At 43.1% G+C, this 27,871-nt stretch overlaps 1 protein-coding gene across 2 annotated transcripts; it reads right to left on the bottom strand.

Annotated features, from left to right (window-relative positions):
* Positions 1-1,725: 1,725 nt before the first annotated feature.
* On the bottom strand, positions 1,726-23,892 carry E2F3 (E2F transcription factor 3). 2 transcript variants are annotated; one of them, XM_075213137.1, is made up of 8 exons: positions 23,250-23,892; positions 17,119-17,230; positions 15,275-15,494; positions 13,699-13,857; positions 12,669-12,783; positions 11,180-11,315; positions 10,625-10,909; positions 1,726-1,810 (listed from the first exon to the last, which is right to left on the bottom strand). In XM_075213137.1, the coding sequence occupies exons 1-7, from the start codon at positions 23,550-23,552 to the stop codon at positions 10,653-10,655; spliced, it is 1,302 nt and encodes a 433-aa protein (XP_075069238.1). In that variant the 5' UTR covers positions 23,553-23,892; the 3' UTR covers positions 1,726-1,810; positions 10,625-10,652. The 2 variants fall into 2 exon arrangements, with proteins under 2 accessions (XP_075069238.1, XP_075069237.1); XM_075213136.1 differs by lacking the exon at positions 1,726-1,810 and having other exon boundaries at positions 9,647-10,909.
* Between the last annotated feature and the right edge of the window lie 3,979 nt (positions 23,893-27,871).

Here is a 27,871-nt window from a genome sequence, read left to right as displayed (position 1 = left end):
AGACTACATATATCACTGCCTGGAACAACCCTTTGACTGGTGTTTTGACTCTACCTATTATCTGTGATGCCACCTTCCCTTCATCATCACCATTTATTTATATAGCGCCACTGATTCCGCAGTGCTGTACAGAGAACTCATTCACATCAGTCCCTGCCCCATTGGAGCTTAGTCTAAATTCCCTAACAAACAGACAAAGAGACAGACATTAGGGTCAATTTTGATAGCAGCCAATTAACCTACTAGTATGTTTTTGGAGTGTGGGAGGAAACCCAAGCAAACACAGGGAGAACATACAAACTCCACACAGATAAAGTCATGGTTGGGAATTGAACTCATGACCCCAGTGCTGTGTGGCAGAAGTGCTAATCACTTAGTCACCGTGCTGCCCGTAAGCTTCAGGTTTGTGGTGTCCACTGTATGCTCCATTAGACTCGCCTGTGTTCAGTGTTTCACCATGCAAATTTACGTCTCAATATGGTTTCTGCTCCATCCCTCGCACTGTTACTCTCCAGCACCATCCTCACACAGGCAACAACAGGCATTACACCCATCCTGAAACTGCACTGATAACCTTCCATTGCTCAATCTGGCAATCTTGCCATCAATGTACCAGCATCTAACCTGTTATCCAGTGCTGCAGTTTTAGCCTTATGTCATTAAATCTGTTGTTACTATAGATTGAACACTATCATTATCTGCAACTCTTACCTGATAAACCTGCTAACTTGTGCTGCATTTAACCCATTCGCATCCTGAAACCTGTTGTTGCTATGGACTAACCTTTGCCATTAATCATCCTGTACTTTAGTTTTGTCTTCCGTAGCACCTGCCATCTCTGACGTTGAAACATACCATTCGCATCCATTAGTTTCCTGTGTATTTCTGCCTTAATAAAACCACTTAGTTCATTCTAGGATTCTCTTTGTGGTATTAATGCTACGAATCCTGACAGCAGGTTAGGTTAAGGGGATTTTTAAAAGTGTTTTTTTTTTTGTTAACCTTTATAATATAATCTCTTCAAGCAAGAGATATGTTAAACTCTTCATCATTATGTTATTCTTTGTGGTTTTGATTTGTTTTCCTCTCATAAAAAATAGAAAATCCAATATAAGAAACTTGATTTGGAGAGAAGGTATGTTTATAAAGTTGATCTTAACTATCTGGAGAAATGGTAACAATACCCAAAAGTAGATTTAGCTATGATCTACAGGGCCTGATTATTCAATTGGTTGCCTAGGCTGCAGGTTTTGGGGGAACGCAAGATTTTTGGAGGCCCAAAATTGTGACAGGGAGAGGTATAAAACTAAAATAAATTTTAAAAGGAAAACATGAAAGAAAAATGATACATTAATAACTTACATTACACCATTGGATAAATATATAAAATACTGTGGGAAAAAATGCTGCAAAGTAAAAATGTTTTCAAAAATAGAAGTGTTAGTCTATTTTTATCAATTAACAAAAGGCAAAGTGAACAGAAGAAAAATCTCTAAATCAAATCAATATTTGGTGTGACCACCCTTTGCCTTCACAACAGCAGCAATCCATCAATTCTTCCAGGTAGACTTGCACAGTTTTGGAAGGAACTCTGCAGGGAGGTTGTTCCAAACATATTTGAGAACTAACCACAAATCTGTGGCTGTAGGCTTGCTCAAACCCTTATGTCTCTTCATGTAAACCCATACAGACTTGATGATGTTGTGATCAGGGCTCTGTGAGGGCCATATCATCACTTTCAGGAATCATTGTTCTTCTTTACGATGTAGTTCTTCATGACATTGGCTGTATGTTTGGGGTGCTTGTCCTGCTGCAAAATAAATTTGGAGCCAATCAGACAACTCCATGATTGTATTGCGTGATTGACAAGCACCTGTCTGTATTTCTCAGCATCGAGCACACCATTAATCCTGACTAAATCCCCAGCTGTACTGCTCTCCAACCCTTCGCTGAACAAACTGCCTTCTGTTACAGTCAAATATTTCAAATTTTGACTCAGCCCAGAGCACCTGCTGCCATTTTTCTGTACCCAAGTGCCTATGTTTTTGTGCCTTTTGGCTGCAATTCTTCCATGAAGACCACTTCTGGCCAGACTTCTGCGAACAGTAGTTGGGTGTACCTGAGTTGCACTACACCCAAGAAGATTACCCTAGCCTTAGAGATTCTGTTCCATGTTGGTATCATGCAAATGCTGCATATTCATGCTGCAAATCTTCCATATCCCCAAGGTGCCCTATTGGATTAAGATCTGGTGACTGTGGAGGACACTGGTGTACACTGAACACATTGTCATGTTTGTGGAACCAGCTTGGATGAGGTGTGCTTTGTGACGTTTTTTTTTTTCCCCTGCTGGAAGTATCCATTAGAAAAGTGGTAGACTGTGGCCATAAAAGGGATGCACCTAGTCATCAACACTACGGCGGTAGGCTGTGGCATTAAAATGATGTTTGGTTGGTATTAAGGGACAGAATGTGTTACAAGAAAACATTCCCCACACCATTACACCAAAACCAGCCATTTATATACTTCACTTGCTAGACAATATCACATGTGCATTGACAAGCATGGTTGTAGCACTCATATGACATTATTGCAAACCTGGAAAATAAAACTGCAAACAAAGTAGTATCATGATGGGTAGTGTGAAGTTTTCTAAAGCCACATATTCATAGAACAAATATGGTGGTTAATATTTCCCCTAGCAGCAATTATTAAATTACATCAATGAAATTCATTCACAAGCTTGGTAGGGATTACTATGGCTACCATGGAATTAGAAGAAAATAAATTTCTTATTTCCTAGTCTATGACAACATACTCATGGCATGTACTCAACCACTGCCCGGTGGTGGGTTCTAAAAGAAATCGACAACAGATCCAGCAAATAATTATATTTGTTAAACAGTTTGGAGGATCCTTCCATGTTCAAATGTATAAAAAAAATAAAATAGTAGTATTGGTAACTCGTTAGCTTCTCTCTGTATTAATACTTTCTCAATTGTTTTCTTATTAGTGTGGACCTGTTTGTCTATATTTCTCAGTGCTTGAAATATAGGCAGATTGCTCTTTACAAGTCTAAAATATGTAATCTTTCCTCTTTCAATTTAGTTCTGGAAAGCAAGCGCGTAGTTAAGTTTCCTTGGTTTATATGGAAAGTTGACACTACATTAATTAAAAAGTTTTAGAAAATTCTTTAAAGACTTGTTTTGCAATTGCAGCTGAAAATGTTGTGCGTGGCAGAGGAGGGGGGGGACACAGCGTGGCAGAGGAGGGGGGGGACACAGCGTGGCAGAGGAGGGGGGGGACACAGCGTGGCAGAGGAGGGGGGGGACACAGCGTGGCAGAGGAGGGGGGGGACACAGCGTGGCAGAGGAGGGGGGGGACACAGCGTGGCAGAGGAGGGGGGGGACACAGCGTGGCAGAGGAGGGGGGGACACAGCGTGGCAGAGGAGGGGGGGGACACAGCGTGGCAGAGGAGGGGGGGGACACAGCGTGGCAGAGGAGGGGGGGGACACAGCGTGGCAGAGGAGGGGGGGGACACAGCGTGGCAGAGGAGGGGGGGACACAGCGTGGCAGAGGAGGGGGGGGACACAGCGTGGCAGAGGAGGGGGGGGACACAGCGTGGCAGAGGAGGGGGGGGACACAGCGTGGCAGAGGAGGGGGGGGACACAGCGTGGCAGAGGAGGGGGGGGACACAGCGTGGCAGAGGAGGGGGGGGACACAGCGTGGCAGAGGAGGGGGGGGACACAGCGTGGCAGAGGAGGGGGGGGGACACAGCGTGGCAGAGGAGGGGGGGGACACAGCGTGGCAGAGGAGGGGGGGGACACAGCGTGGCAGAGGAGGGGGGGGACACAGCGTGGCAGAGGAGGGGGGGGACACAGCGTGGCAGAGGAGGGGGGGGACACAGCGTGGCAGAGGAGGGGGGGGACACAGCGTGGCAGAGGAGGGGGGGGACACAGCGTGGCAGAGGAGGGGGGGGACACAGCGTGGCAGAGGAGGGGGGGGACACAGCGTGGCAGAGGAGGGGGGGGACACAGCGTGGCAGAGGAGGGGGGGGACACAGCGTGGCAGAGGAGGGGGGGGACACAGCGTGGCAGAGGAGGGGGGGGACACAGCGTGGCAGAGGAGGGGGGGGACACAGCGTGGCAGAGGAGGGGGGGGACACAGCGTGGCAGAGGAGGGGGGGGACACAGCGTGGCAGAGGAGGGGGGGGACACAGCGTGGCAGAGGAGGGGGGGGACACAGCGTGGCAGAGGAGGGGGGGGACACAGCGTGGCAGAGGAGGGGGGGGACACAGCGTGGCAGAGGAGGGGGGGGACACAGCGTGGCAGAGGAGGGGGGGGACACAGCGTGGCAGAGGAGGGGGGGGACACAGCGTGGCAGAGGAGGGGGGGGGGACACAGCGTGGCAGAGGAGGGGGGGGGGACACAGCGTGGCAGAGGAGGGGGGGGGGACACAGCGTGGCAGAGGAGGGGGGGGGGACACAGCGTGGCAGAGGAGGGGGGACACAGCGTGGCAGAGGAGGGGGGACACAGCGTGGCAGAGGAGGGGGGACAGAGCGTGGCAGAGGAGGGGGGACAGAGCGTGGCAGAGGAGGGGGGACAGAGCGTGGCAGAGGAGGGGGGACACAGCGTGGCAGAGGAGGGGGGACACAGCGTGGCAGAGGAGGGGGGACACAGCGTGGCAGAGGAGGGGGGACACAGCGTGGCAGAGGAGGGGGGACACAGCGTGGCAGAGGAGGGGGGACACAGCGTGGCAGAGGAGGGGGGACACAGCGTGGCAGAGGAGGGGGGACACAGCGTGGCAGAGGAGGGGGGACACAGCGTGGCAGAGGAGGGGGGACACAGCGTGGCAGAGGAGGGGGGACACAGCGTGGCAGAGGAGGGGGGACACAGCGTGGCAGAGGAGGGGGGACACAGCGTGGCAGAGGAGGGGGGACACAGCGTGGCAGAGGAGGGGGGACACAGCGTGGCAGAGGAGGGGGGACACAGCGTGGCAGAGGAGGGGGGACACAGCGTGGCAGAGGAGGGGGGACACAGCGTGGCAGAGGAGGGGGGACAGCGTGGCAGAGGGCAGAGGAGGGGGGACACAGCGTGGCAGAGGAGGGGGGACAGCGTGGCAGAGGGCAGAGGAGGGGGGACAGCGTGGCAGAGGGACAGCGTGGCAGAGGGACAGCGTGGCAGAGGGCAGAGGAGGGGGGACAGCGTGGCAGAGGAGGGGGGACAGCGTGGCAGAGGAGGGGGGACAGCGTGGCAGAGGAGGGGGGACAGCGTGGCAGAGGAGGGGGGACAGCGTGGCAGAGGAGGGGGGACAGCGTGGCAGAGGAGGGGGGACAGCGTGGCAGAGGAGGGGGGACAGCGTGGCAGAGGAGGGGGGACAGCGTGGCAGAGGAGGGGGGACAGCGTGGCAGAGGAGGGGGGACAGCGTGGCAGAGGAGGGGGGACAGCGTGGCAGAGGAGGGGGGACAGCGTGGCAGAGGAGGGGGGACAGCGTGGCAGAGGAGGGGGGACAGCGTGGCAGAGGAGGGGGGACAGCGTGGCAGAGGAGGGGGGACAGCGTGGCAGAGGAGGGGGGACAGCGTGGCAGAGGAGGGGGGGACAGCGTGGCAGAGGAGGGGGGGACAGCGTGGCAGAGGAGGGGGGGACAGCGTGGCAGAGGGCAGAGGAGGGGGGACAGCGTGGCAGAGGGCAGAGAAGGGGGGACAGCGTGGCAGAGGGCAGAGAAGGGGGGACAGCGTGGCAGAGGGCAGAGAAGGGGGGACAGCGTGGCAGAGGGCAGAGGAGGGGGGACAGCGTGGCAGAGGGCAGAGGAGGGGGGACAGCGTGGCAGAGGGCAGAGGAGGGGGGACAGCGTGGCAGAGGGCAGAGGAGGGGGGACAGCGTGGCAGAGGGCAGAGGAGGGGGGACAGCGTGGCAGAGGGCAGAGGAGGGGGGACAGCGTGGCAGAGGGCAGAGGAGGGGGGACAGCGTGGCAGAGGAGGGGGGACAGCGTGGCAGAGGGCAGAGGAGGGGGGACAGCGTGGCAGAGGGCAGAGGAGGGGGGACAGCGTGGCAGAGGGCAGAGGAGGGGGGACAGCGTGGCAGAGGGCAGAGGAGGGGGGACAGCGTGGCAGAGGGCAGAGTGTCTGGATGCAGAGGGGGCATTTTTGCATACAACTAAATAAGCATTTCTGTCCTGACCTAAATACTTATTACAATTTTTTGACCCAACTACTTCTAAGACAGGACTGCTCGGTAATTATTTTGGAGGGGTGCCTTAAAAAAATTATGGAGACTCTAAGGGTGCTGCAAACTGCAAAAGTTTGGGAACCACTGTCCTAATTTATTATCTAGCTCTGCTTCTGTAACGGACTGTCTTCGGTGCTGTGTTTTGACTTCTCTTGAACAGAAAAAAAAAAAAAAAAAAAAAATCTTCGAGGTATGGGTATACTGCAATTCTGGCCTCTGCAAAACACCATCACTACTCCCAACATGTTGTTAAATGGCCTGGGAGCTATACAGGTGCCAAACAGTAGGCATGTACAATGGAAACATCTCAAGCAGAGACATTGACTGACTCCATACAGAATAGTTTAATTCTTCAAAGTGATTGACGCTTATGTCTGGCACTGTTTAAAATGCTCCGCAATGTTTCTCTATTCAAAATATTTTGGAATAGAAGTCATTACTTTTCAGAGCTGTATCCTCTGTATGTGATTAGTATGTGTTAGGCAGATCTTTAACACAGGCTCCACCTATTATGTTAGAGTTTTATTGGCCATCTTATTCCATGCAGGCTCTTTAAAGAGTACAGATAATGTAAAAATAATTAATCTCTAACTCTGCTATATCAAAAACTACCACCCTAACTAGCATATGACTTAACAGGTGTCTGGTCAGATCCCTGGCTGAAACAGAATACAAACACTGCTGTCTCCATCTAAATACCAGTGTCAGTGGCTGCAGCATTGGATGACACTGTGCTGGAATCTCCTCCTGCAACAACTTCCAGCCCAAGAATGTTGGGTTTGGGGAGACACTTATCCCAGTGGGCCTACCAAAGCTGGAGACACAGAAGAGCCTCAGGTTTCCACCAGGAACATTGTAGGTAAACCTGCTTATAGAAAAAAAAAAACCTATCACTGCCTTTCACATCTATAAAAAGAAATGAAAACAAAGTCACAATATATCTTTTAGGGGTGTCAATATTTTCTCTACTCAGTTGACTTGGGGATAATCATTCAATAATGGCTGCCACAGAGAAAGCAGAAATGTCATTATAGAATAGCACTTAAGCTTGAGAGTCAAACAGATTCATCATCCGCTATTTATATAGCGCCACTAACTCTGCATTGCTGTACAGAGAGCACATTTACATCAGTCCCTGCCCCATTGGCGCTTACAGTCTAAATTCTCTAACATACACAAAGACTAGGGTCAATTTGATAGCAGCCAATTAGCCTACTAGTATGTTTTTGGAATGTGGGAGGAAGCCAGAGAACACAGTGGAAACCCACGCAAACACAGAACATACAAAGTCCACACAGATAAGGCCATGGTCGTGAATCAAACACATGACTAGTGCTGTGAGGCAGAAGTGCTAACTAACCACGAAGCCACCGTGCTGCTTGAGAGATTGAAACTACTTAGATATGGCACCTGATATCCAAACAAATGCAGTGGTAGTATGCATTATTCAGCAAAAAGTCTTGATAGCTCAGCAGTTTTTGTTGTAAACCACAAAAATGTAGGCCTGCCTGAATGATTAGTAAAGCAGACAGCTCTATATTAGGGAGCCATTTAGGATATTGAATTGCAAATAAAATCTGCAATAAATGCCAGAACTTACAAGCCACTGTCAGCTTCTATCCACAGTTTAGGCTAAACCACACCTTCCACTATGGCACTGGGTGACATTTTTCCCCATGACAAGTGTACATCTTACCACAAACAAGCTCCATCTCATAATTGGATTAGCTTTATCCCAATTTCTTACTAAAGTATTCATGTTTGTAGAGCAAGTTGCACCATTGCTTTTAATAATTAGTCAATTTCTACACCAATTCCTATATACATTTTATTGCACCAATGGCATTTGAGCTTTTTCCCCAGACAAGTTAAGAACTGTTATAGTGCTGTACGAGTTTCTTCTTGTATATTATGGCAGGTGTTCAGGACATTCGGCTTTACATGAGCAACAAGTGTTTCAGAACAATGTACATATACAGGACCAGATTACAATTAAGAATGTTTTGAGAACATCTATTTTTTTTTTTACCATAGCAAGTTACCCTACATAAACATTTTGTACCATGGGACAAAATATTCAGATAGTTTATTGCTGTGTGTAGAAATTGGGTATTTACAATTTCTCCTCCTTTACAATAGAAAAATCAAGTCACAAGTAGAGTGGTTTTAAATATCCTACTCTAATTTGTAGCAAACTGAAAAGAAACTATGCCAATAGAATATTTTTTTAATTTTACACTATTTTGCTTTGTCAACAATTCCTGGTTAACTTTGCTATGCAGTTGCAATTTTAAAATGTGCAAATCATCCTTGTGTGCAAGCCATCTCTCTTATGTACCTATTCAGTGCTGTGGAAAACCAGTAGAAGCACCTTCCAACAAAATTACACAAGAGAGATTTAATAGATAAATAAGGAAGAATCACCTGGAACACAAACACCTAAATAGTAGTAGTGGTATACAGACCCTCATTACCAGTTACACAACTTAGGAAAAAAAAATTTTTTATTGGTTGCTTTACAAAAATGTTATGTAAAGGACAAAACAGTTAAATTACAGGTCAGCCTGTAATTCATCTATTTACAAATATTTAGATTTTTTTTTTTTACATTATTTTACAGGCCATTCATCTAAAAATCACAAATCTGAATCTGATTTCTCTAATAAAATTCACACTTAGTGAAGGTTTCTGACCATGCAGAAAGACCACCAATAACACAAACATCCAAAAAAAAAAATATATAAAAAAATTCCATCATATACAAAATTCACAAGCTCACAAATTCTGTCCACAAGATCATGTTAAATAGCATTATTCTTTAAGATTTTGACCCTAACAAAATACTTTTAAAAAAACATGAAGCATCTCTCATACCCTCTTTACACAGGTCTCCAGTCTATGTATAGATTTTGAAAGGGTTTAAAAAGACATTTCTACACACGCGCACTTACCTTTTTTCTTTTAATAGGTCAATAAATGTTTAAAGTATCTAATCTATGAAGGATTTCCCACATTTGGAAGGCGCAGATAGCAGCTCAAATTGTACCAGAGTTGAAGGGAAGGGGGAGGGAATGCGCTGATATTGTGGATCAAACAGAGCCAACTTCTAAAGAAGATTCAGTCCTTATCAAATTGTTAAATAAGTGTTTTTACTTGCATGATCCCTAGTAAAAGCATGTAAACAATGGTTAAAAGCATATCCAGTAGCATGTGCTGTTGGGAATGCTCAGAAACTGCTGCATGTTAATTATCACATTTGACATGTGAAGTCAAGTATGCAAGAACCTAATGCAGTTTCTACAAACTAAAAAAAAAATATGTAATTTTATCTCTCCATTGTGCACATTTGAAAATCTGGAAACAGGGCAATCCTCCACTGTTTGGTCATTCGTACAATGAGAACACTTCAGGAAACTACATTTAAATAAAAATGTAAACCTTTGGCACTTTAATATCAGCCATTTTGCATGCTAACTGGTCAGTGCACAGGAATGACCATATATAAATTAATGCATACAACATAAGTATAGCTTTATAAGTGAACACACCATTTGTCCCGACAGTAGCTGCAGATTACTTCAGGTCACAATTCAATGCATCTCTACGGCAATACATAATTTAAGGTTCTAAACCATACCAACAAAACCGGTCAACAGATTACAGGGAACCAGTCTGTAGTTAACATTTTGACTTACCAAAGTTTAAATAGGAAGGCATTGGAACCCCATATGACTAGATTACTTTACAAGCTAGCTATACTTCACTTCCTCAAGGAAACTCAATTTTAAATCAGATTTTGGAAACTGTAGTACACATTGTTTTTACTCCTAGCACACAATGCATCTACCAGGCACTTCAAGCTCCAAATAACGTAGAATGCCATTAAAATATTCCAGACACCATGGAAATTGACATCCCATACAAGGTCTTTCTATATTTAACATGCATGGGTTTCATTACACTTCTTTGAGCGCTTCTAATCCTTAGTTCTGAGGTGGAATAACACTAAAAAGAAAAAAAGAAAAAAAAAAAATGCACACAGCATATGCAAAATGACAGTTCATATTTATTGTGGAGTTTCTCCACAAGGGCTGGGGAGAATAATGTACAGGAAGGCACAGACTGACTTCACCAGGCCAAGCATTACCGATTGAGATTCCAAGAAAGCCAAACTGATTCAAGTTACTCATTTGTGCCTTTCAGCAATCCCAGTGCATCATCCTAATCCTGTAAATTTGCATAGCCTCTATTATTCAATTAATGCACTTTTTTTTGCAGCCACTGCTGCATTGGTAAATTCATGCCTTCTATATATGAAAAAAAAGAAGCAATTAAGGTGTCAAGTAAGTGATGTCAAAAGTAGCTCTGGTTCCATTTGTATTTAGTACAAAACAAACCTTGGTTTAAGATCAGAATGTGTATTAATCAGCTGCACATGAAGTCTTCTAAAGATGGTAATTTTTCTAAGTCATAGGCATCAAAGAGATCACTGATGCCCTCCTCTTCTCCAAGGCTTAGCAAATAATCCTCATGGATGAAGGGAGGGAGCAAGTTCACAAATGGACCATCAAGATTTAAAGTAATTTGATCCTCTGTTTGCTGCAGGAGATTGGTTGGAGAGGTTAAAGGAGATATTGTTTCCACTGTGCAGTTTACTTTTTCTGTGTTGGGAGACAGCAAATCTGTACAAAAAAAAACAAGACAAGAAACAAAAGTTATGCAAGTCACTTCTATGAAAGGGTAATCAAGTACAAATATGTTGTCCCTGGTGGAAAGAACTTACAAACTACAAAACAACATTTGAAACGTATGTTCCATAACTGTGGGTACTAAAGCGTAAATACTTTTACACTTGTGGAGTCCTGAAACAATCGGATGTTTTATGCATTTTATAATGACCAGCCAAGGTCTACCAAGTGCATAATGAACATGCAACAGATCTCTCTGGTTACCTTTGGAGTTTGGCTTTGAAAGATTGCCGTTGTGGTCTTGATTGCTTTGCTTTACTGGACTACAGGATTCATTCTCTTCAGGACACAAGTACACATCAATAGCTCCTTGACTGCTGGACAAGTGTATCTGTAAACTCTGCAGATACCAAAGTCACATAGAAATTAGGTCAAACAGAACAAATGACCTTTTCCATTTCTCTGCACTACAACAAATACAAGCCAGACTTTACAAGTTCTAACTGGAGGCACCACCAATAGATTAGGTGTGCTCTGTTTCCATGCGATTTACTTGTAAGCACACTAAACAGAGGTTCACATGGTTTCAAATGCTAAATCGTTAAAATATTAAAGATGCCCAATGTCAATGAGAATTTGTCCAAAAACAGTAGTATGAAAAACAGGTGGGGAAAAAAAGGTCACATTACCAACCACCTATTATAGTAAAATGGTGCCCTGCTCTAAGTACTAGAATTTTATGCAATTCAGATTGAGGAGCAGACTCCAGATGTAGGACAATTGTTAGTATTTAAAACTTGAATGAGATAAGGCTGTGCATTCAAGCTTATCTTCACAGGTTTATATTATGAGTAGTGGGGGGCATTGTCCTTAGTGGGACTTTTCAGAACTAAAAATGTGTTTTAAATCAGATCCAATAGTGCAGGAGATATCAAATATACAAGCTGTTCCACCAGATAACTGCCTTCTGCTGGGGGTAGTACTGATGACATCACAAGATTTACTCTTCAAATGAGGAATCCACGTAGAGATCTTTGACACTGTGCTTGGTACAGTCTCTGGATACCTTAGCTAGCATATCAAACAAACAAAATAGCCACAACTTCAGTGTTTTCATAAACAGTGGGTTAGTTTTGGATGTAACATAAGCAAGACCATGACAGACTGTCACTTTCCTATTGCTTAACAGGCTTTCAAGTATCGCACTTTAATGCAGCAGGACCACTTAAGAGGCATGCAGGGGTGCTGCCCTGTTTTCCATCCTCCTAGCTTACAAAACTGAAGATGAAGGGCATAATGGGGTGGGTGAATTTGGAACAGAGCCACCCCTCTCCCCTCCCCCAAAAACCCTTGTTCAGTTGTCATTTAGTCTGGGTGTTATATAGTGCAAGGGTAGAAACACAGCTTTAGAGGAGTACATTTCATCTAAAAAAATTTACACAAAGGTAAGCGTTAGATTGTTTCCAGTTTGTGTATTAATCTTTACGTTTTGTGGGGGTTTTCTACATTATCCCCTAGCCAAAGAATGGTGGCACTTCAAATTGGTTGTTTGTCATTGCCTGCAACAAACAGCAGTGAGTGTACCATAAGCCTTTCCTCTTCTGTTTATATAAACATTTCTTAACTTAATTAGATACAGTATGGGAGAGCATAAACGTTAGTATGCCTAAGAAAGTACTGAACACATCTCAATGCAATTCTCTAGCAAATGGAGGGGAGTGGGAGGCACACAAACATAGCATAGACTCCATACCTCAACTGGGTCAGGCACTTCAAGTCTAGTTTCTGGAGGAGCTCTCACCACTATAACGGTTTGGTCCTTAAGGCCACTGATTTTTCGTATATCTTGATAGGTTACATAAGCTAGCGTGAGCAAAGTTAAGGACATTTCACTGTCAACAAAGTTTTTATGTAATAAATTCAACGGCTTGGAAACAGTTTTGTAACTGAAGTACCCGTCTACCTGCAAACGTTGAATCTTTTATGAGGACCATTAGTGGGCTTTACCCCCTCTTAATTTTAACTATAGTAATCTGATATACCTTGAAAGGTCTGATGTCATGCTTTAAACATGTCAGTAAGACTTGGGGTACATATACAATAGCATAAGAACCCCATGTACATGTAGTCATTCTAATAATGACTAACAAAAGAAAAAAGGCTACTAGACAGCATTTTGGATAAATGCTAGACTAAAAACCAAACATGCTCGAGAAAGGAAGACGTACTCAAACACCAAAACAAAAATCACTTAACCATAGTACAGTAGAAAACTGTTTCACAACATTTTAAGCTCATGAACTTGTAAGGACAATTAGGCGCAGCCAAAGATAAATGTTAGCTGCAGACATAAAAATTTTCATTGTACGCAATTTGAAGGGCAAACCAGACAATATATTAAGTGGTGACACAAGCCAACTATTTTAGTGTGGTACAAATGTCATGGAGCACAGGACTAGTATATGTGGGCTTGCACATTTTTACTGATACAACAGCGTTAGAGACCAAAACTTTGTTTTCCCAATTGGAACCACAAGAGGAGACAGAACTCTAGGTGTGCTTCACATATTCCCATCTCCATATATCCAAATATGTGCAAACTTACAAGACCTTGCAAGGTCAAAATTAACACAATTATACAACCGATGTGTACCATCAGAACCATGGTGCCACGGAGGAGCACAGCCAGCTATTGCCCGCTTCAAAGCTTCACAACTGAAAGGAAAATCTCCCATTAAGAATTAGACCAGGAGTATAATAAAACATTTTTACACAAAGGATATCTTTGGTTTTCTGAATCTTCAGTTAGAAGTTTCAGGTCTAAGGTACAGTTCTGTATCAGCTCATCCAGCTTATTCTCTTCCTGGCTGAGCTCTGAAAGTTCCTTGGATAGTCCTTGACACCGAGCCATGTTGCATCCATCATCAGGCAAGGTGCAGCCCCTAAAATAATAAGCTATGTTATTCATTTTATGAAACTAGTTAGTACGCGCCACGAAAGGTAGACAATGACTAAAAAATCACTTATAATACTTTCAGAAGCAGTTTAAACTTCTACAGGAACAGAGATCAGACATATGCAAATGCATTTGGGCAGAGTAGTGTGTAAAAGCAAAGTTAGGCTGGGTACACACTACAGAAGAGTTCTCCCAATGTGATATTAACGATTTTACCAACGACAAATGATCAGCATGCCAATTCATGTGTACATACTATGCACGTTTTGCAAGATTTACCTTCCGATCTGTGCTCTTCATCTGTCAACCATCGGCTGAAAAGATTTTAACTAAACTCTATGGCGATCTGCCTACACTGCTGGTCATAAGTGCATACACACTGCTGAATTGGAATGACACTGTTCCATCGCTTACAGATGTTTATTCCGTTTATAAAAATCAAAATAATGCGATGTGCTTTGGAATGATAATCCAAAGCGTACACACTAATGCCGAAACGACATTTAATCTGACGATTGGCCTAATAATCAAGTGAAAAACCTGTAGTGCGCATCCAGCCTAAGGTTATATACACACTGCCCCCACCACCTATAAACTTTAATGATCATGTTTAGAGATAAGATAAAAAGGTAACAATCTTTACAGGGCATTGTACACACCACTTAAAACCTGAAGGATCTTGAATACAGTCTGGTTTTGGTCCCTCGTGGGGTCCAATATAATGTACACAATTAAACAGTCACAGCACACAACTAAAGTTATATTGCAATATATCCTAACATTTTTGAGGCTCATCACCCACAATCTGAGTCAACACACCTGATGGGGGAAATTTTGAATTTCACTGCCAACAAAGTGCTGTAATTGCACAACTATCCCAAACACTCAAAAAAACAAAACTTGAAATTCAAAATGATTACGCTTCCTCTGGCAGGTGAAAGGACTGCTGAGCAAGCACCACTTGGTATCTCACATACTACCAAATATTTAATTACGAGTCAGTTAGACAAGTGAAACTTTTGCAAAATATATATTGACTAAATTAATCTTTCTGATGCAGTTCTTTTGGAAGCATGACCATGCTTAATGGGCAATTACTGCATCACAGGGTGAACACATAATGAATCTCATTTAGCTACATAAAAACTTTACATGCTTTCAGACAGGATGGAAGGAACAAAAGCTTTTCCTCTAAAAAAAAAAAATATGTAGTTCAGTGGTGGTCTTTGTCCAGAAGTAGAATGCCTCAAAGTCATGTGGAACATAAATCTTGTAATGGAGTGATCAAATGTAATAGATTCCAACTGATCAAAGAATATAATCCATAATACAACTTCATTTGGTAGTTAGGTAACTGCACATATCGTCTATACAAGTGGGTGAATAAAGACCAATGCACTTACATCCACTGGATGTTATTTTTTGATTTCTTCTTAATGAGATGAATGCCTTCCAATACATTTGTGATGTCATAAATTCTTCTTTTCTGCACCTTGAGGACCTCTGCAGCTCTGTTCAGGTCCACAACACCATCAGAGGATTGGCTAAGCAGCTGAATAAATTTCTTTGTCAGGAGACCAAGCGAGGTGTCATAACGAGTTTTTTCCAAGGGAGACTTTGGAGCTAGACGAGAAAGAAGAAAGTGGGTGAACATTAAATGTGTATAAAAAAAAACCCCAAAAAACTGCTACTAACAGTGAAAGCAGAACACAGGAATAGTCACACTTCTGTTTGCATTATTACATTACAAATGTAAATGTAATATCCCATTGTTGTATAAGACTTAAGGTTTAATAAAATTGGATGCCAGAATTACCTGCAGTACTAGGGATCTGTTAAAAATAAATAAAAGGGAGTAAACAAACTTTAAAATGCAGGGGTCACTTCAATTTAACAAGTATGGTTAATAACCATCTGTCTTTGATGAAACAATACCTGTATACTGGCATTAAAGCACTAAAAGGCACATGCCTTACCTGAACAGGACACCAGAGTCAAGAGGTAATGGTAAAGACTATTCAAAGTGAAAGAAATAAAGATGGGTACACACTATGTTTTTTTTACCAGATTATTGTGCCAATCACAGGATAAACGAGCGTTAGGTCCGATATTGCATTAGTGTGTATGCGCCCACTATCATGATTTACTGTACCAAAGCTCATCATATAGTTCCATTTGATTTTATAAACAAACTAAAGATCTCTATAAACGATGGAACAATGTTGGGCTAATTCTGAAGAGTGTGTGCACTCACGACCAGCAGTGTAGGCAGATCTCCATAGAATTTAGAGTCAAAATCTTTTCAGCAGATGGTTGACAGATGAAGAGCACAGATCTGAAGATAAATCATGTAAGTGCGCACATAAATCAGCATGCTGATCGGTACTGTCAGTTGTTGATAAAATCATTAAACATATGGCAATTGGAGAATTTTTCTGCAGTGTGTACCCAAGTGTTGAAAAAACTATCATGACCATACTTTCATCCTGCACTGGATAAACATTTTCCACCTGCAAAACCAATCCTGCAGCAGAAAAGGATATTCCTGCATAACCACAAGCCAAAGGCTCAGTGCTGCAATTATGCAAGAGTTTGAGCGGTTTCAACTTTGACAGCAGAACAGTTATGGCTGAAAGTGAATGTAAACAAAGAATCTTTAGGATTGTACTATAAAGATGGTTCTAGTTCACAGAATGAATGGTTCTTGCAAATTAGAGCGCGCCATGTTTATCAGAGCATTTGCATACATTCAAGTACATATGAAAAAAATCAGTGATTTTATGAATAGGTGGGAATCATTTTGCTGACCTTTAGGAATGAATGTTTACAAAATGTTTAACTGTACAAAATACTTTGAAAATTACAGAGCAGGGGGGACCATTTTTCCCTGGGTCTGGACCCTGCCCATGTTATATCATACCCCACACCAAATGAGAACACAGATGTCTGGGAGAGAATAAAGGTCATTAGAGAAATTAGGCCGAAATTTTTCAACATTCATCCCTTAATATGTACATTGGACAGAAAGGGGAAAAAAATATAGTGTTAAACTGCCCTTAAAATAGAATGGGTGACATTCATAAAAGAACACCATCATGCATTTGAACGTCTAAACCAAAACATCACAGGTAACGATCCAACAAAAATGAAACATGGGTTATAAATTTTGGTCCGTCTACTTCATTTCATCCTTTTAGGATTGTGAAAACAAGCAAGATTACAGCACAGGTTTTTAACGAAAACCTACTTTTTGGACTGTCTGGACAGAGTGCAGCTGCTCTTCCTTTGCCTTTTGGAGTTTTCAATCCTTCAGAGAGATACTGCTGGCTTCCATCTCCAAGTTCCAAACGTCGCTTGGCCTGGAAAACAGATTTGAGTAGCAGTTTAACAAGCAAGAAGTCAAGTAAATGTGCCACATGCAAGACTTTTACAAAGATGGGACAGGCTAATGCTACATTTTATCTAATGATCACAGACAATATATTAAGTATTCAGCAATAGTGGCCCAAAATCTGTGCTTGGGGAGGGGGCAATACCTTTGTGCACAAATTCTGCACAGCTTGACAAACACTAAGAGAACATTTGGATTAACCCCACAGCCTATCATCCAACAGGGTATAAGACTAGGTCAATAACTTTCTCCAAATCTGTAACCCTCAAACGGAGCTTGGCTATATGTCTCATGGACACCTAATGGATGCGCCAAACTTTACTTATAAGGTAATCTAGACTCTAGCCATAGGGAGGGGAGCCTATGGCTGGAGCCTACAGTAAACCTCTTATTGGAGCCAGCCTACTTACAAAAACAGCTTGTTAAAGCAGGTGATGTGGCACATTGCCATGAATTCTTAGTTCTTTAGAGTTATGTAATTTGGACAATTGTTCCTTACAATATACGAAATCAGGTGTATGCATAACATCTTTAAAACCTTTTGAACTGAACTTTAAAATTATTCAAGGCTGTTTTTTGTTTGCACATATCTTGTTCTGAATGTATCTTACATTTTATTCATGTTACATTTACATGTTTCACAGGAAACTAGAAAAATATAATTCTATCCAATTGCCAAGATTTGCAGAATAAATTTACTGCTTCTGGTAAAAATAAAGCATACTTTTAACGGGGAAAAAAAAAAAAAAAAAAAGTGCTCCCGACGTGCTTTATATTCTAGCTGACACGTTAAAGTATGAAATACTAGCCTGGGCTCTTAACATCTTTCATTACCTGGTTGCTACAACAGATCTTGACCGACTCATGACTAGTTATTTTTGTCTGACAAATTTTGCTTCACCCACAATATACCTACGCATGTGCATTTCAAACAGATGCACTGTGAAGCTGAAGGAATGGTGATTGTGGTCAGAGAATTGGAAGACCAAGTCAGAGACTGTAGAGATTTAGCAAAGCAGGAAAAGACAAGGTCTCAAGATAGTGTCCATCACAGTGGTTGGCAGATGAAGTCCACTTGGAAAGACCAAGGAGGGGGTTTAAGTAAAATGCTTATGTAGCAGCAGAGATAGTGGCTTTCTCAGTGAATTTGGAAACTGGACTGGACAGGGATTGGGGGTACAGGGGTCCAGGTCACATGTGAAATACCACCACCTGTGGTAATGTGTCAGTCAGTAATGAATACACCTGTGCTGCAGCGAAGGGATATGGAAAACATGAGGGTCCTCAAGGACTGGGTTTATAAAACATGGGAAAAGAGATGGTGTGACCCTTAAATGAATGAGGAGGTTGTATGACTTGGAAGGCGCAGCATGTAGAAAGCCTACACCACCACATTGTCCATCTCCAGATCTGGGAGTGAGGGCGTCCGATAAGGTAGGCCAGCTTTCTGTAATTGCACGGTGGTAATTTTTCTTTTGGTCACATAAACCTTAGCTTGTACTCCAAAATCAGTGCAAAATAAAAATCAACCTTATAAGGTCCGACAACGCAAGTATCTGATGCAACCATTTCCCCTTGTTACTGAAATTATGAAATGCTTTCTGCCTGGCCAGACTAGAAAAAAGATGTGATAACTTTGACTGAGAACAGATCTTCCCAAATGCAACACAAGATTCAGCCCAGTGATCTTAGAAGAGAGTTGCTAAGCAAGATTTTATTGATCAAATAGGAGTTTAAGCATGTATTGGTACCAAAAAACAAAACACTTTACTTGAAGCAAAATGCAGTAGATACACATCACCTATACAAGAAATCCATATGGACTTAATTTGCTTAAAAGTAACGCTTTCTTGACCAAGTTGTGTCCTATTAGAGACCAACACCAAAACTAAAAACTCAGACATGGCTTCACTACACATTTAAAAAAAAAAAAAAAAAGGCAAAGCATTGACTGAATTTAAAGTTCCCAGGAGATCTCTTGCAGGGCTTGCAGAAAACTCCTGAACTGGGTGGTTTTTGGGCATGGATGATCTTATCCATAATTTATCAACATTGCCTTTACAAGCACTGTCAACTGCTTACTGAAAGTATAGAAAAACTCCTAGTGCAAGAGTCCTTAAGCCTCAATGATTTATACTTAAGGGCAAAAAGACCCTTAGGGGCCATCTTAACACCTAAAAGTGCAAGTTAGCAAACTGCTAAAGTTAATTATAGAAGAATCTGAAGGAGTTATAAGGTTCTGCAAGACATACATAAACACCTTAGGTGTATAATGAATTGACATTATGCATCCCCTTTGAATACTGCATACTAGTTTTATATACACATGCATACACCTAAACACATATACTGGGTAAGGAATGTTAAATATGTATGCACAGTATAAGATGGATGACAGATCGTTTCCACTACTCAGTTTTAGTTTTGATGATCCCATCTTTATGGGCTGTGAGGCATCAAGGCCCTTACAACGCAGCAAAAACCCTTCAGTCACACCAACTGTTGTGGAAGTCTTAGGAGCTATAATTGTACTAATATTACTAGAACTACTATTAACATTACTTCAGCCTCCAAAAAATGCCACATCAAGTTTCATTCCCAATATTGAAAACCAGCACCTACCACACTTGCAACTTGGAAAAGCTCTCAGTAGGTTATGTGCTGGATCCACTTCATGATGGAAGTATGTTTTATCCCTACTTTTTCAATGATGCTCATTTCATTATCATATTTATCTAACCTGTGTAACAATATGTATTGCTTTTGTATGCAAGAAAACAGATTTACAGTATATTATTTTCCCCAAAACATAAGTCAATTTAGAGATTAAATCATATGAAATTTAAAAAAACAAGTCCTGGTTGTAGAAGGAAAATAGGTTATCCGTTAAAAGACTTAATCTGTCAATCAAGTAAAGCATACTAAAATGAGGCTTCATTTAATATAGATCCAAAAAACGTACACAACACGCTGCACGATTGTTTTTCACTACCTAGATCTGCATACACCACTCAAGTTGTGACAAGTAGCAACAGTTGGCTCACAGTGGGTGCAGCCAGTCCGCATTTAAACATCACAGTATGGAGAAATCCTCACAGCAACATGTACAAATATTAACCCTTTGCATTGCAGGAGCCTCCAAAGCAGCTGAATGAGAGGAGCCGAAGATACTCATCTGAAAACAGGCATAGACTCATCAATTAAGTTATCTGGTTAAGTCTCAGGTGTCAGACAACACAACAAATTGTTGTAATTTGTAATATTCATGTAAGCAGGTAATAACTCATTAGCAAATTGACCACTTCAAGGCAGTGGTCACAAGCACTTAACACTCCTGGATTTTGGGTAAAGAATATGTAGTGTTTACACTCTCCATTATACAAATGTGATCCATGTGCGCAATAAATACTTTAGAAACTCAGCTCTCACAGCAATAGTGAAATTGCACCTTTATGTGCCAATATGGCAGATTCAGTTCTTCAATTTTGCGACTGAGCCTTGAGAGATGCTTGGTACCCGTAACATTGCTGATTTTTCCGTGCACCTCATATATGCAAGCAAAGATCAGCAATGTTTTGGGTACTGTAAAACCCAGGTGTGTGTGCAGTCACACTCCGCACGAGGCTCCAACAGGACGTTTCACGGAATTGAATTCCCGCCAAGTGTCAAGATTAGCCATGCCTGAAGAGCTTATATACGGCTAGCTTTACAGAAGTCAGTTACCCACAAGCTAACTTCAATTAGCAAAATATAGATAGTTCATCATGCAACAAAACGTGTGTCACTGGGGGGGGGGGGGGGGGTGTACCAACCTTAATGCAAGTCCTCTTGCCAAGTATAAGCCTGTAACACATTGCTTGGTATTAAAAAGTCCTACCCAAGTTTGAATTATTTGTCCAATTGGCAACTCCTTTTGTGGTGCATAGCATGTCTTAAAACCACCTTATCATCCAAGCAGGACATTTAGATTTGCCAAACTAAAACGCTTATGTTGTATGGATCTCCAAATTAAACACCATAGTATTTGATATGGACACAAAATAAGGGACAGGCCTTTGATGTAGTAGTGTCTTCTGTTCAGAAATTATTCTTTGTAATGCTTTAAAATGGAAGAATGTGCCATAGCGAAGCCACAATCGCAGCTTTTGATTAGTCCTTCTGCTCACATTTTTATTTTTTAGCCGAGTCTGTGAGAGTAAATACGTCGGTTTGGAAAAATGTCTGCATGTAGTCGTCCCCAGGAGGAGAAAAAGCATATTAGCAATAAGTGCTTATGCAACTTTAAACTTGCATATATTTTATATTATATATGGTTAGAGATAATTATATGGTATACAGTAGCTCAGACAAATAGGGAGCTATGGTTTAGAAAGAGCCCCTTTCATAAAAGTGCTGGTCAGGTCATCACAGAAAACCAGTTTCAGTTCTTTACCTCTGATGATTCTTTGCCACCTGTTGGTAAAGACAGTTCAATACGGACAACACTACCCAATTTCGCAAACTTCTCCTGTTAGAAGTTGCCGCAGGATTATAGTGACATCATTTAGACATTAATAGGGCTTGCTCCAAGCTAGGGTCCCATGTCATAAAAGGGGCAGCATGGTGGCTTAATGGTTAGCATTCCTCACAGTACTGGGGTGAGTTCAATTCCCAACCATGCCCTTAGCTGTGTGCAATATATGCAATGCATGCTTGCGTGGGTTTCCTCCGGATGCCCAGGTTTCTTCCCAAACTCCAAAAACATACTAAGTTAATTGGCTGCTATCAAAATTGACTCTCTGCAAGCTCCAACGGGGACAGGGACTGATGTGAGCTAGTTCTCTGTACTGCGCTGCAGAATTAGTGGCACTATATAAATAGCTGATAAGAGTTTAAATATGTCTGACCATGAACCACAAGCCGGTACGTGCTTTCAAGAAACGTCAGCTTTAAATGTAAAGTCAAATCATGGCAATGTTTTGCTGCACTTTGCACTCAGCTACAGTGACTGACAACAGGTCATTGAATAAATGAATTATGAATCTTGTCCATGGATTAAAATTTCACTGCAGAATGGGTTGTGCATCACAAATGAGTGGTCAGCATTCAAGCTGAAACTTCTCTATGGTCCAAACACCTTAGTATTTGAGATGGACACAACATAAAGATGTGGGCCTTAAATATAGTGAAGAGGTTTCAGTGTTTTGAAATGATGCTTTTGAAAAGATGTACTACTGGCTTGGGTATTTCTGATAATCATCTCCTTATATTAATTTTTATAGTTGAATTTCAAACACTAGTTATCTATCAGTCATAAGTATAATATATTATACTAAATAGAACACACAACTTAATATCATTTTTGCTGTGACAATTAGTAGCCCAAGTATACCACAATTCCTGGGTTACTCAGTTGATAAAGAACCAGTACATGTACTGCAACTCTTAAGACTAGAACAACTTAATCTTTTGCTGTATTAAGGCACTGCAGCTATATTACAGACCAGTGTGATAACCCCCCACCACCTCCTCCCCATAGTGACAGATGCAAAAACAGCCAATACACAGGTGACCTTTCCCCTACCCCCACCATCCGGGGCGTGAGCCTGTTTTCGCCTGCTGTAACATAGTGCACATATAATGCCATTTTAGCAATAGTTCTAAATAGATTTTATGTTACATCTTTCCCTACCTATAAATAGAATCCTTAAAACAGTTAACTTGTGCCTACAGTGTTGTCCCCTGAAAAAGTAACTAAACACAGCCACAAAAAGAGTAGAGGGTATAACTACATATTTTTAACATACATGCCCACGCATAAGCCCACTAAATACACATGAAATGTAGGAGATGAGACACTGACATTAGCACTTGTGCTAACTATGACAGTGTGGACACATGCATACGTGTTAGATTTGGTGCTTACAGAAAAACATACATCTTGTTAGCTTGAACACGCATGTAATGTGTAATGAGGGGATGGGTAGGAGGGGGGTCACGTCTTTTACCAGAGGGCGCCCCAGTGTTGGCTGCAGTAGGCCGGCTCTGCCGGCTGGTCCGTGCGGTGTAGAGTAGATGAAGCTGGTGGCTGCCTGGTGCTGCTGCTCGGTAGCACAAAGTCCTTGCTGGGGATGGTGCAGCGGGCCGGGCGAGGACAGGATCTGCAGGTATCCACCGCCTCCTCCTGCACCAACCACACTCGCAGCGCCTCCCCCAGCGACGAACACCCCAGACAGACCGGAGCTTTTCTCCGAGCTCTGGAGCCCGGGAACCAACAGCTTATCGTGCCCGGGGTGGATTCCTTTTCTCATCTTATTGAGCAGCCTCTCCGCTCGTCTCCTCCTTCTGCGCCGCTCTTATCCCGGGTAGATGTGGTCTCCTCCTTCTGACCCCTGTAATCCTCACGGCCCCGGCCTGTACGATGGAAATAGTCAGGGATGTAGCTAGAGGGAATCCCCTCGGTACATGGGGTGGGCTCGCCTGGGGGCTATCGAGCACCGGGGGAGGCAGATGGAGGCGGATTGTGTGGCTGTGAATGATAGGGCCCCGACTCCGACCTCCCCGCCACCGCCGCGGCTGAAAAATGGCTCCAGGAAGCTGACAATGAATGAAGGGATGCGGTTTACGCGCGAAGGTAGTACCGCGAAACTCAGATTTCCCGCCGTCTTTTTCAAATTGGATTTGCATATGCCCGCCCTGTATGCATTTCGCTTCTTTGATTGGGCGAGGAGGCGCTCGAATTCAGAACGACGCGCCGTCTTCCGCTCCGACCTCCAATTGGCTGTCATATTCCACTGTACTGTGTTTCATTGGTTTTTGTGACGAAGCGTGGTGTAAAAAAAATGGATCACGTGATTTTGGGTAGCAGCATTCACTGTTCTCTACCGTTTTATATCAATCTGAATAGAAACTTTTTTGGGACTACTATACATGTTCTGTCGAGTTTTCTTTCTTGCTTGTATTTCAGTTGCTAACTAGGAATTGATTACTTTTTGTTTTATTATATCAACCGTTATAAACTCCCAGACTTGGTCATGGAACATGGTGTAGAAATACTAACAGTCATTCAACAATCTCACACTTGTAGTGTTCTTATGTTTTCCAGTTACAGTAAAATTCACATTGAAATTGAAATAAACCTGCTACAATAAAAAATTTTTTTTTAAAAAAAAAAAAAACTGTATTCAATGCACCTAGATAAATGGGACTGTAATAAATGTCTATCAGGATATGTGTACAGGCAATTTTTAATATGCATGCATATCAGGCTACTGCTAGAGATATATAATGCATATTTGGCGCACTAGCCAACATTTAAGATCCTAGAAGGGTGCTGGAGTGTGGGTAGTCATGATGACGCAAATCACTCATTAAGCCCCTTGTCTTGCTCACTTCACTAGGGAAGCAAGGGCAGGGGTGCATATGCCCCCCGCGCCGGTCAAATAGTAGGCTACCTTGGGCTGGGTCACCTGCAGGTTTTTCTTTTCTTAAAATGTTCCTAATTGGCTGGTGAGACAAGTCTTCCTCCCCAGGTTAAAATGTGCCAGCCCTCCCCTGTGGTAAAATGTGTGAGATCCGGGAGGGTGCCTGCTTTTCTAGGCATTTGGCAGGACTCTCTGAAATTTTGGAGTCTCCTGGACATTCTGAGAGTAGGCAAGTATGATTTTCAGTGTGAGCTACCACAATGATAACTTTTTTTAAAAAAAAAAATCAACAAAAAAAACGAAACACTTTTACTGATATTGTATTTCGGTGTGAATCATAACAATCAATCAGCAATTAACTTTTATCTGTCAAATCTCGTGAAATAACTAAGTCAGAGTGTGCAGCAGACTGCCTGTAGGTATTCCTGTTGGAAAACAGTGCAGCCAGCTGAGAATGTCAGATATCTCCGGTTCTCTCAAGGTCTGTGTTCAAGAGTCCAAGGTCCAGGTAATATAACTATATATTGGTGAATATTAAAAATAGCCCTTTAACATGAGGCAGCTTAAACAAGACCTGGATAAGCGTCGCTTTGACACCTTCCTCCCCCTGAGCCTTGAAAAGGAGCTCCTTCATCTTAACTCCAGACTCAGTCTTCTCCTTGCATGTTTCCCTAACGACCATAACCAGAACTCTTGTCATAACGTTTAAGAAATGCTTTTTTTCATCCTTTTGAATTTACGAAAACCTTAAAAGAGAAGTGCGCCTGTTAAGTCATGCTATGTAGCCATTTCCCATTTCTCACCCCCTCTTTGTCACCCCTCCCCCCTTTTTCTTGTGTTATACTAGTTTAAAATAATTTAAAGACATGTTACCATTTTGTAATTATTTAAACATCTTGTTTCTATCATTTTTTCCAAAAATGTAATAAAAAAATGAAGCATCTTATATTTTAGGTTTAGTTGTGCTTTAATAAATGCCTGCTGTAATGCAGAAACACGTTACGGTTTTGAAGCCTTTGAGGTTGTCTCTGTGTTAGCCTGTGGAGCCAAATTTAGGATTACTTTTCATGAACATCTTTCTTCTCTGTATCACGGAGAGCTTCATATGAACCAGACAATTTACTTGCTCAGTGTCAGACTGGGCCCCACATGAAGCTGTAACTGAAGTGGAGGCAAGAAAAATCGGGAGGAGCCACTGAATAAAAAGCAGCTAGGAATCCCATGGAAAGCTTTCTTATTGGAGACAACAGGTGGCTGGAATCTAGGTGCAGGTACTTTACAGGGGGAGGGGGGACTGTGGTTTTTGGAGAGAAGAATGTAAGTATGGGCGAGGAGGTCTCTTTATGTAACATGCATAGGGTGAGTGTAATATTTATTTAATTGTGAGGGCAAGGGCTAGTCATTTAACAGTGTGTGGAAGTAATTATGGCAATGTGGGGGCAGTTTATTTGATGGTGGGGGCTACTTAATTTAACAGGGGGATCATGAAAATACCTGTGGCTGGAACACTTATAAATATCTTACTGTATAAATATATTTAAATTACCGTATTTCCCCATGTATAAGACGCACCTTTTTCCCAAAAATTTGGGGTCTAAAAACTGGGTGCTTCTTATACAGTAGTAGCGGGGATCCAGGGGCTGGGGCAGCGTTACAGTGGCAGCGGGGGGACCCAGGGGGAGGGAGGCAGCGATACAGTGGTAGTGGGGGGATCCAGGGGGAGGGAGGCAGCAGTACAGTGGCAGAGAGGGGATCCAGGGGGAGGCAGGCAGCCGTACAGTGGCAGCGGGGGAATCCAGGGGGAGGGGGGCAGCGGTACAGTGGCAGCGCAGGAGGGCGATTGCAGGGGCTTAATGCCGGCGGCTGCACACTATGTGCAGGTCCGTCCGGCAGAGACAGACAGAGCAGCCGGCCAGCGCACTCTCCCTGCCTGTCTCTGCCGAACGGACCTGCACATAGTGTGTAGCCGCCGGCATTAAGCCCCTGCAATCTCCGCACACTTTTTGACAGTTAACGTAATATATTTTTTAAAAAATTTACCACTCGTTAGTAGTAACTACTGCAGATCATCGCTGTCATCTCTCCAAGCATGCTGCTGCAACCACCTACTACCTGCTCCACTCGTTAGTTGTAACTACCTGCTCCACTCGTTAGTTGTAACTCCTGCAGTTCATCGCTGTCATTTCTCCAAGTGTGCTGCTGCAATCACTTACTACCTGCTCCACTCGTTAGTGGTAACTACTGCAGATCACCGTTACCTTTTCTCCAAGTGCGTTTTTTTTACCCCTTCTGGGCATCGTGGTAAAATGGGGAGGAAACCAGTTGAGGAAGTAGTGGGGCAGGAGGTTTGGTTGCTTCGCTACATATGGTTCAGGATCAAGGGGAGTAGAGAGGCATAATTAGCACCCAGGCATCCGCAGTTCGTAGGGCGGAAGAATTGAAGGGAAACGTGGGAGCTCCCACATTGTGAGGAATTTGACAGCCAAGGTCCCTCTTAGTAAGAGAAGTCACCCCATAGTACTGGTAGTATACAATGTATGTTGATGAGTTGAACTATGGTTAAAGCAGGGGCTACCAAGTGGGAGGGTGAGCTGTAGGTTGGTGCTATTGTTTCTCTGGCAGTGTGCAGACACTGAAGAGACTTATAGGTATTATTTCTTAGGAAATTATAGAACACAGTGCCGTGTATTGGCCACTAGGTGGCAGCACTGGTTTTGTGAAGCATAGATAGTCAGGTAGTTTCATTGAATATATCTGGTTGATCTGAGTAGGATAGTGACAATGGAGATTTATGATCCTCCGGACCCTTATTCTCAGCAGGGTATCTTACAGATTTGTGGGCCAGCCAGCCTCAAAGAGGGTCACATCTATATTTGGTGAAGAAGAGATTCTCAGATCTACAAAGTGAGTTGGGGACAGAGTTTAAGCTGCTGAGTGGATCCTCTTACATACTACAGGAGTGTGCTATTTTGTGTGTGATCCAGGCAGGAGAAGGGAGCAGTGACTCACCGGTTGTTGGAGGGTAAAAGCAGGCAAATTTCGTGCCAGCAGCTCAGGAGCAGGTCCCAGATTGAATGTGAGCGCCCAGGCTGCACAGCTTCGTGGCCAGACTCAGAGGGGATCTTGGATCCAAGGGAGAGAGAGGCTGACACAGCAATCCAGCCCAGGGGTCCCGAAGGAGGAATCGCTCCAGCAACAAGATGGCG

Source organism: Mixophyes fleayi, chromosome 5, assembly GCF_038048845.1.
Source record: "Mixophyes fleayi isolate aMixFle1 chromosome 5, aMixFle1.hap1, whole genome shotgun sequence".
Taxonomy (NCBI): domain Eukaryota; kingdom Metazoa; phylum Chordata; class Amphibia; order Anura; family Limnodynastidae; genus Mixophyes; species Mixophyes fleayi.
The sequence above is the reverse complement of the archived record's forward strand: the minus strand, read 5'-3'. Positions and strand labels throughout refer to the sequence as shown.